Raw genomic sequence first — 21,100 nt, 5'->3', positions numbered from 1 at the left:
AGTGTGGTGTTTTGTTCTACCTTAATACAGGTGAAAGTATTTACACTTCCCTGAAAATGAGCCCCTTGATTTGTCCAGTGTTAACATTGGTGTTTCCACTACCCGCTGTTGAAAACTTCACCATAAGAGTGGTGTTTTCTTCCAAGGCAAATGAAGTACTATGCAGGCCTCCAACTCCATACCTTGTTGGGCCACCATTGACTCTCAACACTGCAGTGTACACGGTGTCTCTTAACAGGAGCACTGGTGTGGGGAACAGAATGGGAATACTGAGTTCATCAGAGCATTGTTCTTTTACCTGTGTTTTACGCAGAAGTGTTTGACTGTTTTCGGTGTATAGCAAAACAGAAAGAGGCCACATGCCCCTGCTCTACCATACACAAGAAGACCCTTCAGTTTTATGTTGTCAAGGTTAATACAGAAGGAAATTCTGTCACCATCTAGAGTGTTGTCAACTAACCATGTGCTCTCATTACTGATATTCCTAAAGCGGTTGACAACAATGTCATTGCATGTTATACTATGTCTCTTTTTAGTGTATTGAAGAGGGAGTGTGTCATCTAATGTGGATAGCTGACGCATAACGAGAAGAGAAAAACCATCTTCAAGTATACACTTTGTCACTATGTGGTCAAGGAAAAAATCCATCGACATCCTTCCAAACCTAACATGCGGAATCACTTCCTTCCATAAAGTGACCTTTCTCTCTTCCTCTCCAACCATGCTTATCCACAGGTTGATGTTCTGGAAAAGACACAGAGACTCTCTCTTCTGATAATGTCAATCAATAGACCAAGGGGCAATTCGAAAAAATCCTCTGCAGCTGAGCCAAAAAGATCTTCCATGTGGATGTCTACAAACTGAAGGCATTGTGTCTTTGTGGTAGCAATTTGGTTGTTGTGTGCTATCAAAAGAATCTTCAGTGAATTCTTGATGGATATGCTTTCCTGCATGAAGTTTATACACCTCTGAATCAAGTCTTCCACACCATAATAATCTGCAACTTGGTAAATTTCCTCTATATTTTCAATCGAAGTATCAATATGAGAAGTGTACAAAAATTCTATCATGGATTTTGTCACATCTGTAGAGTGTATATCACAAGTGATGACATTGGATGCTGACTCCCAATTCTCACTGAGTCGTGCCTTAAACCAATCTGAACCCAAAACCAACACTATTCTATGGGCATGAATTGCCCCATCTCTAAGTTTGATATTTACATCACAGTGAAGCTGGTCCTTAAAAGATTCAATCAGCTTATTACCCAGTGCAGCCATCAAGGTTTTCTGAAAAAGGAAAATTTTTTTTTTAAAAAATGATCTTATGTGGTTAAAGGTTGAATGTTATATATTACATATTTTCCACTATTCTGTTTAAAAAGTTACATTTGGAAATCTTGTACCTATTTATTCTTTCTCTTTAGTAATGGGCAATATGTACTAGAGGTGTTTATGTTGCCTTCAGAATGACACTTAGGGATTACTCTGCATACGATATATCCGTCTGTTATACTTTTAATCTTGGATACTGATAGAGGGAGCAATTTCATTTTTTTACCCAATACCTGTACATTTTATTGCTTGAAACATGCTTGTGTAAATGACCTGGATTAACGACCTTATGACCTGTGACCTACTTTTTAGAATACAGTTATTGTAAAAATTGTCTAAACAGGACATTATTCTGAAATCCTACCTGCCTAATATGAGGTAAAATTCATTTCCTTTCAGTAAATTATGTTTAATTCCTAATGCTTTTTAATCCAGCCACTAGTTCCATTAAATCAGTGCTGTTCAGAAAGGGAAGTTTCACTGTGTATATTTACCTGAAAGAAGCAAGTTTGTGTTATAATTAGCATGTATACAGATTGCCATGAAACATTTGGAAAAGTTAATCCACCATCACCATCTTGTTCTTAAATCTATCTTTCAATAATACTTTAATCTTTTATTTTTCCATTGTTTCAGATTTCGAAAAATCATATGCTTTGAAAACTTCTGAATCAATTATATGTTTATGACCTCAGGATACTTTACTTTCTTCAAACATTATTACTACACAAACTGAAAATCATTCCGTTTGTTGTACGAAAATTAAGCTGAATTGGTATATACTGATTTGTTCAGAATTCAAGACAAATTATAAAGGATGACAACTTTTTATGTCTGTAATTTCAATTTTGTTATTCACTTTAGCTTTGAGAGTAAGGAATCGCTCATCTATTTGTCATGTTATGATAAATAGATTATTTACTCTACAGCAGTCTTCCTAGCTGTGGTTGTTATTGTTTGTTTTCTTTTTTTGAATTATATTGCGAGTATTCAAATGAAAAAAAAAATCATCCTTAAGATTTATTTCAGTATTTTAATGATGCTAAAGCAGGAGACACTTGTATTACATGTACTTGGAAAATTCAATCTTGTATTCAACAAACCTAAGGCACTTGAGATATTAGACACACAGAATTACTCTATGCCGAAGTTACAACATTAAAGCAGATTACTTTACAATTAGTTTAATTAAATAAAACACACACTAAAAAAATGCACACAAACTTAAAGTACTGTAAAAATGTAAACAATTGCAATTTAATTTTACCCGGTATACATTTTATGTGCGGCATGACCTTTTATAGTGGATGAAACTACAAGTAAATTAGAAATCAACAACTACAGAGGATTACTACAGAGTTATGTCCCTTAACCCCCTTCCCCGCAGTCACGCATTTTAACGCATATACCGTTGCTCTGTTAACACGTAAAGTTTTGATGATATGATACTGAATGATAATATGATAAATTTTTGTAATTCTATTCTAAAATATTTCACAAATAAGAATATTTTTCCTCATTTTAATATGTCCGAATCGTCGATTTATTTGACGAAACTTCGGGTGCGAGAAAAGAAAGACTTTCTATTGACGCTATATAAGCTCGATCACCACTTGGACCACTGGGTTGGTGATGTAGAAGTCTCCCAATCCTGTGTGAGATGGGACCCTTGATCCAGAATTTATCAAATTCGACAAATGGAAAAGTTTTTTATGTAACTGTTTGATAAAATGCGTGTGCAAAATTCGAAATTGACAGAAGGAACAGATAAAATTACGACAGAAGTTAATTCTCGTACGGCTGAAGAAAAAAGAGGTTTTGTTCATAGAATAAAGCCTTGTTCTGATTTACATGTAATCTTATTTCTTGTTCGATTTAAATTCAAATTCGTAAAAATACAACCTGATTTTTTCCGCCTTACACAGCAATCAAATAGAATACACATATACAAAAATAAAGGGAAAAAAGGAACTGTCAACAATATCATGTTGAAAAAGAAAGAAAAATGCTCATGTGCTGATGGTGGGGTCACCACATTTTCTAGGAGGGTCCAAAGTCATTTTTTATTTGCGTCAGTATATATGGGTAGATATGAAAGGAACTTAATAAATTAATGTGGTAAAAATGAAATTCTTCCCAGGAGTGAAAGAGTCTGTCGTTACTGTACTTCAAGTCTAATTGAGGATGAAATACATTTTTTGCTAGAATGTCCATTGTATAATGATTCTAGAGAAGAGTTTTTAAACAAAATCTTTAAAACTTTTCCAAATTTAATACTGCTTAATAATGTGGACCTGTTTACATGGATTATGTCAAATGAAGATTCTAAGTTTGTTGTTTTATTAGGCCAACATTTAAATGAAAATTTTAATATGAGAAAACAACATAGTACAATATAGGCATATTACAGTCATTATACATAATTATACTATTTGTATACATTTTATGCATCCGAAAAGTTGACAGCTAACTCTCTGTTCAATAAACAATTGTTTGTTTGGTTTATTGTTATTTATGACTGTGATTTCGGACATTGTTCATCTCTATGCTCCATTGTGGGCCCAAATTGGTTGAATAAATATTCTATAATTCTATACTTTTAATAACTCTGCAAATTCCAGGGGGGTCCGGACCCCCTACCCCCCCCCCCCCCCCCCGATCCGCACATGTGTATGTCTACACTGCATACACTAGAAATAATAAGTTTAAGAAAAACTCTAGGCAAAGTAAACTTTCCAGAGGAGGACGACGATGTGGTCCAGTGTGATTCTTCTACAAGCTATATGTTTATGTTATACACAGAAAGGACATTTGACATCCGTCTTGTGGATGGACAGTTAACTCGTGACTTATTTGCTACCTCGATCTGCGCTACCCTTAGATACATGAATGAAGAGCAATGCATTTAGATGCCTAAAACTCCGAAATGGGGGAGGGGGTTACACATCTTCGATCAACAGCTATATAAATTATTTCCTACATTTCATCTCCGAAATTATGTTTAGCATTTTTTTCTTCCATTAGCATCTTGTTAAATATAAGGATTGATTAGAAATTATTCACTACATTTCTTCTCCGGAATTATGCTCAGCATTTCTGGCGTTTTTTTTTTTTTTTACGTTTCCGGATTTTTTTTTTAGGGGGGGGGGCTTAATATGCATCTTATGTCTACCAAGTTTATGAATAATCGATCGGTCTAAAAAGTCAACTACACTTGAATTATATTATGTCAGTGATTGCATCTAATTTATGTCTGTTTTTTAAGTTTAAGCAACTAAGGGTGTGAAATAAATCTGTATCAGACCTGTAGGGCTGATACGACTATTATGACGTCAGGCATATCGCATGCACAAAGAAGCTGTATTTCTTATTAAGTATGAAATAAACCAAGATATATGCATTTTGGTGAACTTGATTACTATCCTTGAATGTAAATATAACGAGAGGCCCATGGGACACAATGCTCACCAGTCATTTTTTTGGTTCTACTGTTCTGCATCATATTTTTTCCAATATACATGTATTCCTAAGTAAAATTCTGATTGACATTTGTAGCCCCATCCTAACTATAAAAATCTACATTAAAATGATTCATCATAGCTTTGCTGTTCTTCTGAAGAGGGCTTTCAAACATTTCTCCCTAAGTATAAATCTATTTTTGGCCCCTCCATACCCAATGGTACAATGCTCTGAATAATAAACTCTCAACACTAGTACCTTAAGACATAACTTTAAGATTTTCTGGCCCAGTGATTCTTGAGAAGATTTATTTTTATATATAAATGTTATTGTTAAACTTTGATTTCATATTGTGACCCCACCTTTTAAATTTACTAGATGCACATCTTTATTGGCTGAATAAGCAGTGTATGCATTTTCAGGCAAATCTGTGCAGAACATGTCTGGACAATTATCACAGAAAGGTGGATAGGTAGATAGTATTATTTAAATATACACACCATTGAAACTTTGTTTGCTGGGGGTATGAACATTTTCTTGACATTTATTTCATCATACCTTACTGAAGTATTGCCTCCTTCTCAGCCTTCTCTGTTTTCTTCTTTTGACACCATCGTCATCTAAAAGCCTTACCAAGTCTCTTGAAATACACCTATTTGTGTAATGAATGTATAAGGTGAAGATAACGAAAAGTGATTGATTCCAGAAATTCTGTATATAATACAATTATGTGAAGAGGGCATAAAACATAGATCCCTGAAAATTCCAGAGGTGGGATTGGATGCCTTAGAGGAGTAAGCATCCCCTGTTAACAAAGGTAACTCATATAAACCATGTTCTTTCTATTTGTCAAATAAAAAATATATGTTCACATGAATTTTCAGTCTATCACTAATCAGGCATATACACTGCTAAGTTTTGTGATTCTAAAGGTTAAAATATCAAATGTATACCTTGTAATATTCATATGAAATTTCATTTTCAAAGTCCTCCTTAAGTTTTCAGATCCTGTACATCCATTATTCTGAACTTCTATCTAAATTTAAATCATAATTGCTTTGTCAGCAACAGCAAATATTTAATTTCATTTACTTTAATAAACTCTGCTATTTTTTTTAAAAAAAATGGAAGTATATATATATATATATATATATATATATATATATATATATATATATATATATATATATATATATGAGCTTTTATCCTGAATTACCTGTGCAGTTTTAAAAAGTTCTTCTAAATCAATATTTGCACCCCTCCGTCGCAAACCCAATTCAGGAATTATCTTCCTCTTTAGCTGATTGTAACTGCAAAATTATATGCACAAATATTTAAAAATACATTGTATAGGTGGTTGTTTTGCTATAGAAAGTGTGCACAATTTGAATCATTAGAAATATTTGTTAACCATGAAAGTATTTAATATGTAACTGTACAAAAGATGATTTATTGAAGTTTTATCAAGCTATAAATAAACAAGATTTTAATCAAAATTCGTCCTGCATTAAATTCTTTGTAGATAATGAGAGGGAAAACAGATCTCAGTATAACTTGATCAGTGTAAGATGTACATGACCCCCAGAAAGTCTAAAAAATTAGAAAATCCTTAAGTTTCTTGAGTTCATAACAAAAAAATCTATTTACCTTATATTACAATTAAATCTTCTTTGGATCAAATAATGTATAAGTCTGTAACTATAACCTTTGAAAAAATAATCTTTGATCTTTTCTTCTATATCTGAAAAGCACAGAAATACCCTTAAGATAATCAACAGATACATACTGTTTGCTTAATTATAACAAACAACAAAACACAAAATAGTATTCTCCAAACCATCATCAGCACACTGTTTTATGTTGGGGGATTCAAGTTCAAGCTTATCTTCTTTCTTCCTTTCATTAGACAGATTAAATTGAAAGAACTATATATGATAAGTGTCTAAAATGGCCCCTTGAACCTAATGTCTTAATTTTACTTTATATATAGGTTAACTGTGCACAGCTATATTCCTGAAGTTTAACCGTGATTCAAACTTTGATCAAAACACCGTTCATTTAGAATTATAACATCATGAAGTATACCTTTTCCCACCATTTTAACATTTCTTGAATAAAATTCCTTATTTTCAGACAATTTTCATTCCAAAAAATATTGAGCACAGACTTGAATAAACTTTATATTTTCATCAAAGACGTATCTATTCATGACTGATTTAATGACAGAAAAATTTTGCTTGTTCTAAGCTGCGCCCCATGTTTCCTGTAGGAAAAAAACATATAGGAAAATGCACAATTTGGTCCATGTTTGAATAAATTGCAAAAAATAGCATCAATTATGATGTCATTTACAGCAACTGAATGCATATAAATGAGAAAAATGTATTAAAAATATATGTATCTCACAATTTGGTCCATGTTTGAATAAATTGCAAAAAATAGCATCAAATATGACGTCATTTACGGCAACTGAATGCATATAGATGAGAGAAATGTATTAAAAATATATGTATCGCTAACATAAACTCTTTAACAAAATAAAACAACAATTTAACATATCTTAATTACTTTTAACAATGTTGATTTATGGGGGCCAAAACTGACTCTTATCATATTATATAGTCCTTACCTTATTCAGCCATAGTTTGAATGATAAAAATTGGAAATATGAGCTGGATTTGGATCAGGAAATCAGGCCCGTCACGATGATAAAAGTGAGCGATTTTCTTTCTCCTCTCTCCGCAAATTAGGAAAGCTGAGTTACTATAAGTATTAGCTACAAATCAAACTACTACATGAACCTCTTTTTACCATATTCCCAGTGGCAGATTTAAGGGGTGCACTCGACGCACCCCCCCCCCCCCCAAACAAAAAAAATTGTCAAAGCTAGTGTAAATCATAGTTTCGTCAAGAAAATGTAAACACACTCATTTTCTCTAGAAACCAGGAGCTTTCGGGGGCTTCACCTCCTGGGCTCCCAACAGGGCTTCACCATGACCCACTTGGGGCCTCAAGGCAGCCCCAAGACCCCCTGCCTACTTCTTGCCCCCCCCCCAACTTCAATTCCTGGATCCGCGCCTGTACACACACTTAATAATTTACATGTTAATGTACACGTAGGCTTGTAGCATTACCTCTTATCTCAGATTGATCATTCTCAGTAAAATTCTGTTTGAACTTTGTTTCTCACATGCACTTTTAAATGAGTATGAACATGTTATACTAATTTTAAGAAAACTGTCAACCCTCGGAATAAAATGAATTAGGAAATCTTATCATGTTTATTATACTAATAATCGTTCCATTACAGAAAACTGTAATATTACGAAAATCCGTAACATTATAGAAAACCGTAACGAAAATCCGTAATATAACAGAAAACCGTAATTTTACGAAAATCTTTATATGATTTAAAATCATTGCAAAAAGATCGTTAAATTACAAAAAAAAATTAATTGTGTTGTAGTCTTCTCTTGTACACCTAGTGTTCAGCAGTGTACAGGAGAACGGTATACTAGAATTGCCCTCATTGCTGACTCTGTACATATCAAAGACATATCCAATTGATTTTTTTTGGGGGGGGGGTTACAGTTTACACGATCCCTACCAACAATGTCAATTTCTTACAAGGGAAAACCGTTTGTAGATTGCTTTCCTAAAATAAACAGATTTTGACGGTTGAGGTGGTCGGAGGGAACTTCAAATTTACGAAAATCAAAAGCCATAAAAACAAAAAGAATGGTTGCGGTGGTTGGAGGGAACTTCAATTTTACGAAAATGAAAAGCCATAAAAATAAAGATATATAAATAAACTGAAGAACACTTTATCATTTTGCAATGTGTAGTAATGATAGCACACTACTCATCGCTCTCTCATAAGTGACCTAGTTTGTATACATGTATACATTGGATACAGTGGATATATTACAACTGCTGTAACAATTAAAATAAAAATACAAACCCACGTACAAAAACATTTTTCACAACAATCAATGTTTTTCCCTTAAAAATTATCATCATTTAATTTACATAGACCGCCTTGACCGATTCCTAACTCATCTAGAAGGGAACGGGACCAGTTTGCCTATTCAAGTTCGTATAAATCTAAAGTATCCCGCCGAGTCAAACATCGATTATCATGCACGTAGAATCACGGGGCAATTAAGAACGGCTAGCCCCTTTTTTTTTCCAACATAACATATCACTTTAATAAAAAAAAAAAAACTTGGTTGCTCCCCTCTTTTTGTTGTAGCATAGTTAAATCATAGTTAATCGGTATGTATTGAAAAATAAATTGGCTGTGAAAGAAAGTTGTAACCTAACCCCCCCCCCCCCCGCCCACCCACCCCTCCTACGAAATAGGATAAATTTTTCGAATTCCTTTTTATTGTTTGTCAAGGTTTGTTCTCGTAATTTGTCTTTTTTTGTCTTTTTGTCTTTTTTCTGCCCCCCCCCCCCTTTCAAAAATGATACTAGATTCTTGTCCTCTTCTTCATCGTCGAAATTTTACCAGCTGGGTTGTAAAATTATATCCACGGGATGTCAATATCATCGTCTATGGTCTATGTAGCTCCTTGAACAGCCTAATACCTGACCTAAGTGACCTTCTTCATAAACAGAGTCCATCGTATGTGACTCTAATAAGATAAGCTTAATTGATCATCGTTTTTTTTCGAGCAATAATTCTGATAGACTAGCTGATGTTATAGGGCTCGAGTCTGGAATTATGATATTAATTTTTAAAAATATAAACGGACAGGTCTTACTGAAAATTGTTAAGTTTGGTAATGTTCAAGTTGTTCTTCAGGAAATATCATAAATTTATTTACTACAAATATCAAATCCTGATATTCTTTTGAAATCTCGAATACTTTTAAAGAAATATCTCCCATCCACTTTTGCATCCGCATCTTAAATGACACAGATCTGCACAGAAGTATTTATCGATCGTATCAATAAAATAAGAATTGATACATATGTTCCCTATATTTTTTCTTACTTTTACGCGTCTGATACTGTTTTTGCTTTAAAATAAAAGGAAATCCCCACATGCTTATCATGTTTAGTCGTTTAACTTTTTTTACTGCATTTAACTCTCTTATGTCCCAACTTTTTCTTGCGAAGTGTTGCATTTACATGACAGTGTGGAAGTACATGTATTATCGGCAAGAAATTCATCCTTTTTATATAAAATTCTAGAATATTAAAAAAGAAATACAATGTATGAAGAAAGAACATTATCTGTTTCAAAAGATTCGGGTTCTTAGTGCACATGCATTCATTACTCCAGCATGCTAGAGGTTCACGGCGAGATACTGTTGACTTGGAGCCACGACGCGTTGGGACGTAAACCAAGTAATGCATACATGTATACTAATTAATTGCCACAACTTTTCTACAAAGTATGGGTGTAGTAGTAAGCGCCTTTTAAATTAATATAAATCATTTCAATCAATATACAAAAGGTGTCACTCAAGTAATTGTCAAGTATCATAGTCATGTTCATCTTTGAACAATATAATTTTTCCTCTATTTTCGTAATTATACAGAATGATATACGCTTGGGAAGACCTGCAAAGTCCGTAGAACTCGGGGTGGGGGGTGGGGGGGGGTGGGGGGTGGGGGGGGTGGGGGGGTGGGGTAGTATAGTATTTTGCTATAGTAAATTTTCCCTTAGATGCTAGTTGCTCCCCCCTTTTTTTGTTGCTCTTAGGTCAAGCACTGGCAAATTCCAGAATTTGGACAGTTAGTTAAGTTGTTTTTTTTTTTGACTTGTCTGATTATTTTTGCGAAGTCCCCCCCCCCCCCCCCCCCCGCACACACACACTTTTGAAGCAGTTGCCACGGGCCTGACTGCTGTTGCATTGAACGATGAGGTGGATTTTCTTTTTATTAAAAAAAATCTTTTGTTTGTTTCTTTACGACTGTTTGAGACTTAATCTTTGTGTAATTTTACTTCAGGTGTGAAATACCCGTAATTTATGAAAAAGCTGAAAAGAAAGCAGATCGAATTTTAGCCAATATACCCCCTCAAAACAACTTTCATTGCAAGCGAAGATAGATTGAAAATCGACATCGCATTTAATAAACAGTGTAAAAGTCACAGCATGGGGGCGAGGGAGCACACGTCATTAGAGGAATCTGAAGGTTAAGAGCCATTCTCTGTAACGACTTGAACTTTTATATAGAAGCTGTGGCACGCATAGTCTCAGAATTTCTCCAAACTCTTTATGATAAAAGTCTTTGATACCGTAAACTCAAATCAGGCAGAAATTGGTTGCTACGTGACATGGTTACCATAGCAACATGTCCTAAAGTTTGAAAAATGGCATTTTTCAACATGTTCAGAGTCCCACAGTTAACGTTTGCAGCAAAGCAAACAAGTGGTAATGATTGTTTCTGAAAGTTGAAGGCCTGATGTCTTAAATGCATGATAAACATGTTTGGTAAATCAACTATTACATACGTTACTATGGAAACAAAGTATTCAAAAGTAATAATTTTGCTCATTTAATTTTATAACATCATACACTTAAGAATAAAAAAAAAATATAGGTTGAAATACAAGCAAATAATAGACAAAAGATCTTTGTAACATATACCATGGAAGAAATATGATATTTCTTATAGGTTGGCAATGGTTGCCATGGTTTTAATACCAAGAAGGGATTTTAAATTTACTCTCTTAGTGATTAAATCTAATCCTATCTTTTTAAAAAGCATATTTCTATATAACTTATGATCAATTTTTAAAGAAGTTCATGTGACCCTAATTCTCGCATTTCAAAAAATGCAAATTCAATTCTTTAAATATAGCGTTGCTATGGAAATAAGCCAAAAAAATATGCATAAAAATCTGAAAAATATTCTGTTTCCTTGGATACGTACCCTTGTATGTAGATTCCCAAAACTTTTATGATTGGTAATTATGAACAACTAACCTGACTTTCAATTTTGACTGCCACCCAATCTCTAAGTGGATACAAAAAAATGGCACATAGGGTTTAATATTGATATAAAATTAACAAAATCGAACATTTTCCCTTCTTGGTTACCATAGCAACAGTGTTGTATTTTTCAACAAACGTTATCAATATATGATATTCAACTTTAGTTTTACCAGATAAGTACTATTCAAGGTGAGTCAAATAATATGTTTCTTGAATAAAAGGTAAGTAAATTCCTAAGGCAGCAAAAAAAATATCACTTTAAACAACTGGTACATTGTTTCCATGGTTACACTGCAAAGTAACAATTAATCCCAATTTTTCTTATGTTGTCGGTGTTGCAAGGTCCAAAGGATATATATGTGCCAGTCATGAAATTTATTGTTTTTCCTGAAGATAGTAGCACTGTGTTACCATGGCAACCATGAAAGTTATTTTTAGAATGATATTGCCAATACCTAATTACTTAAGGTCAAATATTTTTATTGTTTTTTCTTAGGTTGTTGATTGAGTTTGATCATTTAACACCTATCATTAGTGAATATTGAGCGTTTTTCTGCATTTTTCAGCATCTAAAATGTATTCCAAATGTACCCATGGTTACCACTTACTTAGAGATAAATTCTAAATAGTTTCTTTATAGCATAAGTGGCAACAAGGTGTCAGGTTTTGGGGAGAATGGTTTGTTTGCTATTCTTATTCTTTATCAAGGCTTAATAAAGATTCAAAGTAGCTGAAAATCTCAATTTTTTCAACTTTTCTGGCTGTTACCATGGCAACCAAGACACATAGCAACGAAATTTTATTTGATATATGTTTCTTGTGTCAAGTTGTAATAATAGGCAAAGTTTCATCAAAATCGGTGACCATGCGTGGCAAAGAAGTTTAAGTGGTTACAGAGAATCGCTATAAACGTAGTTACAATGTTTGTCATCAATTAATCTGGCCGACTTAAATGACAGCACATGTGTGCGCGTACAATGGAAGAAAACTGAATTCCTTGATCCCGATTTCAAAAATTATAAATTAAAATATTATAAACAAAATTAACGTTGAAAATAATTAAGCAATAGGCACAACATATAGATTGCAAATACAAAGACATGAGATTTTTCCAAGTGGATGCATATCAGCAAGAAATATTGAAAAAAAATCTAAAGGATCAAAAATAAAACATATTTGAATTAAAAAATGCTAAGCGTATGGATAAACTCAAATCACTCTGAGAACATGGGTTCTGATATATTTGTAAGGGTTCTAAATATGTTATTTTTAAACTGATGTATATTTACAGCTCACACCACCGTTCATACTAGTAATTCGATATGTAATCCTCGTTATGTTATTACCCTCTACAATTACTTTGTATACATACTAGTATACCTCCTGCTGACCCGCTAAAATGTGTAACATTGCTGTTGACTCCTGAGTGTGTGCTCCTGATTGTCAGGAGCGAATCAAAAACCCGGTAAATATATATCTAGTATGACTTTGATTTTTTACACTTGGACTGATAACTTTACTGGATTATTAGATGAACATTTGGAATTTTTTGATTTTTAACGATGCAATTATATTATATAATATTATACTTTGATAATGTGTAACATGTTTTAATAATGTATATGTAATGTTTAGAATGTATTAAAATTTTCGTATCTGAGCAATGAATGGTTTATATTTGAATTGAGTCTAAAATTTTAACTCTGATTTTTTGTAAGAATCAAGTTATGTTTTAAAATCCTCAATTTCGCCTCGGTAAAGAACCTCATATTTTCTTCTTTGTTTCGATGCATTTAATCAAAATGCATACGAAGTCACAGGTTAGCGAGAGTCGAACAAGTTATCCACCGTAACATCTCGTTGTTTGAGACGAGGGTCCGATTTTTAGGGTAGATTTCGGAAGAAAAGTAGGGATTTCGGGGAAGACGGACCTATGTGACAAGCTTGAGGATACATTGAAGTTTTATGGAAAATTGATCCCATCCCTTGGAAAATTCTCTTTAAAGAATAATAGAACAAAATGTTCACTCACCCATCGCTGGCGGTACTTTCTTCTTGCGTTTCCATATTTTTCGATAGACGTCACTGACCAAAGTGACCACGTGTTATTAGTATCATTGAAACCTAATATAGTTCTGACGTCATAGTTCGCTACACACCATTCAGTTTCTTTCACTGCTTAATTTTGCCTTGCATTGCGAAAACTCGTAATATAGTCTCTCAAAACTAGCTATATTACGAGTTTCCGTAATTTAACTATATTACGTAAAATAATAATATAAGAATAATATTACGATATTATGTAATATTACGATTTTTCGTAATATTACAAATGTTCGTAAATTACGATTTTTCGTATTGGACTGGACTGTATATTGAAGCAAATTAAAAAAGATGCCAATATGGATATAAAGATTTGATTGCTTATTCTTTAATATGTGTATAGAAGATTCTTTTTAATATACAGAATATTTATCATACTGTAATAATGATTTTATGAGTTTGTACACGCCAGACATCATAACTTTTTCATTTCACATGTTGAATAGTATCATTTAATAAATCAAAAAAAAAAAAAAAAAAAAAAAAAAAAAAAAAAAAAAACATTAAAAGAAGAAAAATATAATCGATCGGGGATGGAACCCGGGCCTCTCGCTTGCTGAGCGAGCAACATACACCTAGACCAGGGAGGCACCTACTTATACAGCAAATTAAAGGCAAACACTAGGTCACACACAAACGTCAGTAATGATAATGTCGTAAGAGTTATGCTTCTTTGACTATGTAACAAGAAGTTGATCTAATGACTCATATTGAGTTAAGTCTGATTAAATGCAAACATTAGGTCACATATAATGTTTATATTCAAGTTCGAAATTGTCAAAATTTTACACATTACATATATTGCCTAATTTTGCCTTTACTAAACAGTTCTAATAGATGTAATTAGAATGTAAAGTCGGCCGACAACCTGTATTATACTTAATAACTCTCCAAGCGACTTTTAAATATACAATAAATAAAAAAAAAGAACGGAACGGGACACTTTGAGAGGGGCGAGAAATGCCATAGGGAGATATGGTATAAAATTTCTTTGCAAAAGCTCAAATTTTTAAAGCTTTTTGAGATATCGCCCGGAAACGAAAGTGTTACACACAGACGGAATTTGTGAATTTACGACCTTGAACTTTGACCTTTTGACCTCAAAATCAATAGAGGTCTTTCTTAGGCTACAGGGAGTTGTTATGTAAAATTTCATTGCAAAAGCTTAAAGAATTCGCGAGATATCGCGCGGAAACGAAAGTGTTATAACAGACAGAATTTATGAATTTATGACCTTGAACTTTGACCTTAAAATTAATATGGTTCTTCTTTAGTCAATAGGGAGTTGCTATGCAAAATTTCATTGCGAAATCTCAAAGGGTTCTCGCTGACAAAAAAAAGAAGACGCGATTTTCAAAATGTACCTAATTTGAAGACATAAAGTGCACCAGGTGCCTAGAGACTGATTTACTGATTTGTCAAGGCATGCTACAAATGTATATATATATGGACAGGCATCTAAACCGCATGTAAACAGAACAGATGATTTTTTTCACTGTTATAGAACTATAGTTTCTACGGAGTATTCTTGTACATAATACTTATCCTAATAATTTTTTTTATACGAACGGTGGTCATGATTTTTTTTTCTGGTAACAAATAGCATTGCGTCATTTTCATTGGTCGAACTGAGTTACCCGCTGACGCCGTATTCATGCATATGGGTAACTTCGGTCGTTTTCTGTTCAGCTGATTTGCATTTTATTTGTAAAAACTAAATACTGTAAAATAAAAAGGTATGAATTTAAGTTGCAAAATTAAACATAGTTGATAAATTTCACGCCAGGAATATCCACTGTGTCTTTCTATATATACAAGATATTTTCAGAAGTGATCAACTGATAATTCCCCGCAATGGTTTAAAAATATTCGTCCGTAATTTTTCGGGCGATAAAGTTTCTTCTTGGATGTAATTTTCCAGTGAAGAAATAAATTTCGCCTATTATTATCGACATTGATTTGTATATGAAAAATGCATTTTCTTTCTGCATAAAATAGATGTGTGTACACTATAATGGGTTGTAAACAAATTATTTTAAGGTATTTATGAACGGTCGAAATTAACCAGGTGGTCGAAGTTACACCATCCTAACCTATATCCTGACGTTAAATTCCATTTATATGGAAAGATTATGAGATTTGTGTAATGAAAAAAGTCATGTATCTATGTTTTCCTAAGTTTTTTGTTTGTTTGTATGTTGTTTAACGTCCCTCTCGAGAATTTTTCACTCATATGGAGACACCACCACCTGCCGGTGGAGAGCTGCAAATTTTGTCCTATACTCGGCACTTACGACCATTGAGTAGTGAGGGATCTTTTTCGTGCCAGCACCTACTGCGACACGGGACCTCGGTTTATACGGTCTCACCCGAAGGACCGGTCTCCACGTCCCACAGTGGGATTCGAACCCGCGACGTAAGGATCAACTCCTTACACCGCGACTCTAGAGCATACGCTCTAACCACTGCGCCACGCGGGCGACATGTAGGCTAAGTAAATTACTGCATAGTTACACCATTTGATAAATAAATACATCAATCAGTGGACGGGTTTGTAACGTAGACTGTCTGATTTTAAATTCATTTATTTACCTTCGACCAGCCTTTAAATATTGCAGTATTGTTCCTTGCATCATGATAGGAAATTGATAATTGCAGTCTACCCTTCAAACGACTAAGGAATGCAAGGTTTTCAGACTTGATTTTTAAGAAAACCGATGCTTGGTCATTAAATAAAATTACCATTTTTTAATAGATCATTAATTATAAAACCAAAGTATGGCATTATTAATATTAGTCATGTCATACTTTGAAAATTTTAGGGGGGGTGCCCCCCCCCACGCCCCCCTTAAATCCGCCAGTGCAGGTGATAATGATATATTGCTACATAAATAAGGGAAGCTGACGATAGAGAAGTTGAAGGTATCACGTTTAACATAAAGTTTTGTTGTACGGTTACTGTAATTTCTGACATATTTCATTATATCAAATTAAATCTATAGTCATGATGCACATTTCATTTTATAAGATGAAACATGTCAGAAACAGAAAGGTCATTACCATTAACCTGTTTTTCAACTAAAATATCCAAATACAAAACAGATGTCTCAGATTATGTGGTGCCTTATTATTTCGAGTTCAAAGGGATATATCGAGTTAAATTGAACCAGGTACCGTTATTTTATTTGCCAATGCCCTTTTAACTTAATAATACTTTAGAGAAATCATTGGAATAACAAATAACCTAAATGAATAAGATACTAGTAAATTGAAAAAAATATCAACCTTCGAATAAAAATTATACCAGGTACTTGGTGTAGGCTATGTTCCCATTTTCCTTCTTTTTGGGTTCGACATACCCTTTTCCTATATTCACTATATGTAATCGATAAGTGAATATCACCCTTTTGTGAGCTCTTTTTAAAAATATCGTTTTCGACTGAATTAGATATTTTTAAAAAAGGCTTATAGAAATAAAAGGATTATATTAAATGCATACATTATAAGAATTCACGAATGGGGAAAAAAAAGTGTGTCAATCCCTAATTTTCAAAAAAAAAATCGAATAGGAGGGGGCGCCCCCTTCCCTATAAATGCCTGTGAAATATATAGCTTACCTGTAGCCTACCTACAGGCGCGGATCCAACCCAGTCAAAAGAAAAAGAAAAGTAAAAAAAGGCAAAATCCATTTCCCAAACGTGAAAAACACTTATTTTGTGGTGGTGATGGTGGGGTCCACATTTTCTAGGAGGGGTCCGAAGTCATATTTTATTTGCTTCAGTATCTAGTTTTAATAACTCTGCAAATTCCAGGGGGGGGGGATTCCATACTACCCCCCTCCCTCCGAACCCCCACCCGCTTTAGATCCGTGCATGAATGACCTAAATTGATGTGATGATTTGGCCATGTCTGTCGGCCTGCTTCAGATGGTAGAGCACCTTGACAAGTTGATGCGGGTTCCATATCCAATATCATTGCTATAAATTGCTAAAATATAGGCTAATTTAAAGGAAAATAATTACACAATACACGTATCAGGATATAATGATTTTATCTGACACTTTTTTAGGTTACTAAATCAAAAATTGGTTAAAATGCTTTATCATCAAAAAGACACCGTTATCAATATGATAATAATTTTTTTTTTCTTTCTTTTTTTTTTTTTAAAGTTTATTTCTCACAAGAAAATAGGGCTTACAATTCATTCATTTAATTTCACTGAAAAATCTTTGATAGAAGGACTACCAATTACACACACATCTTTATTTTTATTTAAAAAAGGTAAGTTAATCTATGGTATTTATTTATTTTATGAACCGTGTCAAATCGCACACAACTGAGCATACTTATCATTTTGTGCAAAGAAATGGCAATTGTTGTTTATATAACCAGGTGATTTAAATATTTATCTCTAATCAGGAAGTAAATTTAAGATCTCATTCAAGTCTCGACTAAAATCTCACTGCGACATTCCAAATTAAGTGTATTGACAGAAATATATTTAGAGGACATTTGTGTCAACTTAAGTAAAGGTATGTATGTAGGCAACAATTCTTTTCAGAAAGCATTTGTGAATTTACTCTGTCCTACATTTGCAAGAAATGTGAAACACTGAATCTATGTGTAAATCCATAGAGGCTTGTCTTCCGGATTGTTAAATGTAAAATAAATTAATAAAATTTTGAATCTACTGTAAATACACTTAAAAGTTGTTAAATTAAAGATTCTGACACTTTCAGTCAAGAAAAAACACGTTTAAAAAGACGTACAATACCTTGCAATTGTTCCACTATTAAAAATAATCTACGATATTACTGAAAGAATTTGGTTAGATTTTTTTTTCAGTCAGACTAATGGAACATTGTCTTACTACATATAGTTCAGAATGTAATACTTATTACATGTACAATGTATAAACAGTTTCTATAGGCATGTAAAGAACTTCTAAATGTTGATTTCAGATGGCTTTTTCCAAACCAAAAATTCCAGGCACTGCCCAACACTTTCTAGAGTGTGGTTCTGAAGATTGTGTGAGAAATTGTGAATTTTACTGCAATTCCTGCCATCAACAGATGTGCAAACAATGCAGAGACCAACATTTGAAAAGTAAAAAAAACAAGAACCATGAGGTGGTCCTTTATCAGCACCGCAGAAGACAACTTCCTGTGGAGAAATGCAAGATCCACCCCACCAAAGAAATAGATATTCTCTGCAAAGAATGCAATGTTCCTTTATGTTCAAAGTGTTCAACAATGCAAGAACACCATGGGCATATATTTACAGATTTAGAAACTATTTACACAGATAAGTTTGAACTTTGCCAAAAGGAAATCTCTAAAATCCATAACTATTTTATTCCAACATCACAGGATTTACAGAGAGAAGTTCAGGAAGATGCCACTGAAGTTAAACAGATCATGGACAACATACGGACATCCATGAAGGCTGAAGCCGAGTCTCTCAAAAACATGGTGGACACAGTGCTCTCAGAAAAAATGGAAGAATTACACAAAATAGAGAAGTCATTACTGGAGAAATTAAAGCACCAAGAGAAGACATTTAATGACTATATTGCCTATCTTAGTGATCTTGTTAAAGAGTTCCAGAGTTACCTGTCCTCTACTGAGCTCACTAACGTCACAACTAAACTTCCAGAGAACATAAAAATACAATCCATACCAGAAACCATGAAACCTGTCACACCAGAATTTTCTCCGCCTATTTACAGCAAAAAAGATGTTGCTAAATTACTGGGGAAGATAACTGTAACAGATAGAAAGGGAGAACTAAGAAGTGTAGAGCCAATGGAAATTCCTCCTACTGCTACATCAATGAAATCTACAAGTGAACAAACAAAACAAGACAAACATGTGAAATCTGACAAGAAACAAACATTGTCTCTATCTGCCTCTGTCACCAAGGTCAGGGAGTTCAATGTACCAGGTGTTAATGGTGTATTACATGTATCACTAGATCAATCAGACAGACTCTGGATCAGTGACTTGTATGGTAATCTTGTCCAAACAGATCTACAGGGGAATGTGATACAGAAGATAAAAACCAGTGGTGAGGATCAAGGTTACCACACAGTGACACAGGACGGGGATCTGATCTTTACAGACAAAGACAAGAATGTCATCAATAGGATAAAACAGGATAATAATATCACTGAATTCATTAAAACTGGAGACTGGAGACCACGCAGCATACACTCCTCCCACATCAACGGGGACTTACTGGTGGGGATGATAACAGATGAAGAGGCTAAAGTCACCAGGTACAACAAGACAGGAAAAGAACTACAGAACATACAGAGGGATAACAAAGGACAGGAACTGTATAGTTATCCACACTACATCACAGAAAACATCAATGGAGATATCTGTACATCAGACTATGATATAGAAGCAGTAGTGGTGGTGAATAAATCAGGACAACACAGGTTCTCCTACACAGATCAGGAGTCAGGGTTCTGTCCCTATGGAATCTGTACTGATGTCCTCAGTCACATCCTGGTGTGTGATTATTACAGTAACAGTGTTCACCTCCTTGATCAGGACGGTCAGTTCTTGTCTCTATTACTCACACAACAACAAGAGGTAGAGTGTCCTATTAGTGTATGTGTGGATGATGAGAACAATCTCTATGTGGGACAACTAGGCAACACATTGAGAGTGTACAAGTACATAAATTGATTCTTAATTTGTTTAAAACATACTAGGTATATAGAGTTATTACTCTGAACTGAAAGTTTTAGTTAACTTGTGAACAGAATTAAATTGTTATCCTGCATAATGTTTTCTACATTGATCACTAGATTATTATATAACATATAGAATTTAATGTACTCACGGTTAAATTGACAATATCTGCAAAATTTCAGTCAGAACTCAAAGCTTAGCCCCAGTAAATGATTACTCTAATTAGTTAATAAACAGGATTGTACTGAATTTTGAACTTTTTTTGTACATTTAAAGTAAATAAACTGAGTATTACTGAATCTACTCATTTTGAAACACAACAACATCATTAAGTCAATGTTTCATTTTAATATCTGAACTGCACATTTGGTCTTGAGGTCAGAAATGGACAGCTGACTAGATCTAATGAAAAATTCATTTCCTTCAGGCTTTAATTATGGATAAAAAAAGGAACTAATATGCTAAATACGCTAACTTATACATGTACATGTAGCACTTTGAAAAATACAACTACAAATAAATACATTGTATGTCATATGACCACACAAACAGT

General features: G+C 33.7%; 1 protein-coding gene, 1 long non-coding RNA gene and 1 pseudogene across 2 annotated transcripts; 1 reads left to right on the top strand and 2 right to left on the bottom strand.

Annotated features, from left to right (window-relative positions):
- Positions 1-725: 725 nt before the first annotated feature.
- Positions 726-1,280, bottom strand: LOC133176415 (kelch-like protein 7). The gene has a single exon (XM_061311540.1). It carries the CDS (start codon positions 1,278-1,280, stop codon positions 726-728), a length of 555 nt encoding a protein of 184 aa, XP_061167524.1.
- A 4,729-nt stretch (positions 1,281-6,009) lies between these two features.
- LOC133176485 (uncharacterized) lies at positions 6,010-7,565 on the bottom strand. Its single transcript, XR_009719474.1, has 3 exons — positions 7,423-7,565; positions 6,441-6,534; positions 6,010-6,103 (listed from the first exon to the last, which is right to left on the bottom strand). It is a non-coding gene; the product is annotated as an uncharacterized LOC133176485 (long non-coding RNA).
- Positions 7,566-18,931: 11,366 nt separating this feature from the next.
- Positions 18,932-20,672, top strand: LOC133176375 (uncharacterized; annotated as a pseudogene).
- Positions 20,673-21,100: the final 428 nt, after the last annotated feature.

This window comes from Saccostrea echinata, unplaced genomic scaffold, assembly GCF_033153115.1.
Source record: "Saccostrea echinata isolate AGI-Se365-2 ecotype Australia unplaced genomic scaffold, CSIRO_AGI_Sech_v1 ptg000075l, whole genome shotgun sequence".
Classification (NCBI taxonomy): domain Eukaryota; kingdom Metazoa; phylum Mollusca; class Bivalvia; order Ostreida; family Ostreidae; genus Saccostrea; species Saccostrea echinata.
This window is presented reverse-complemented; position numbering and strand designations above follow the sequence as displayed.

Bases quoted from the DNA above. Each gene is read 5' to 3' on its own strand.
- LOC133176415 (XM_061311540.1), bottom strand. From the start codon at position 1,280: ATGGCTGCACTGGGTAATAAGCTGATTGAATCTTTTAAGGACCAGCTT.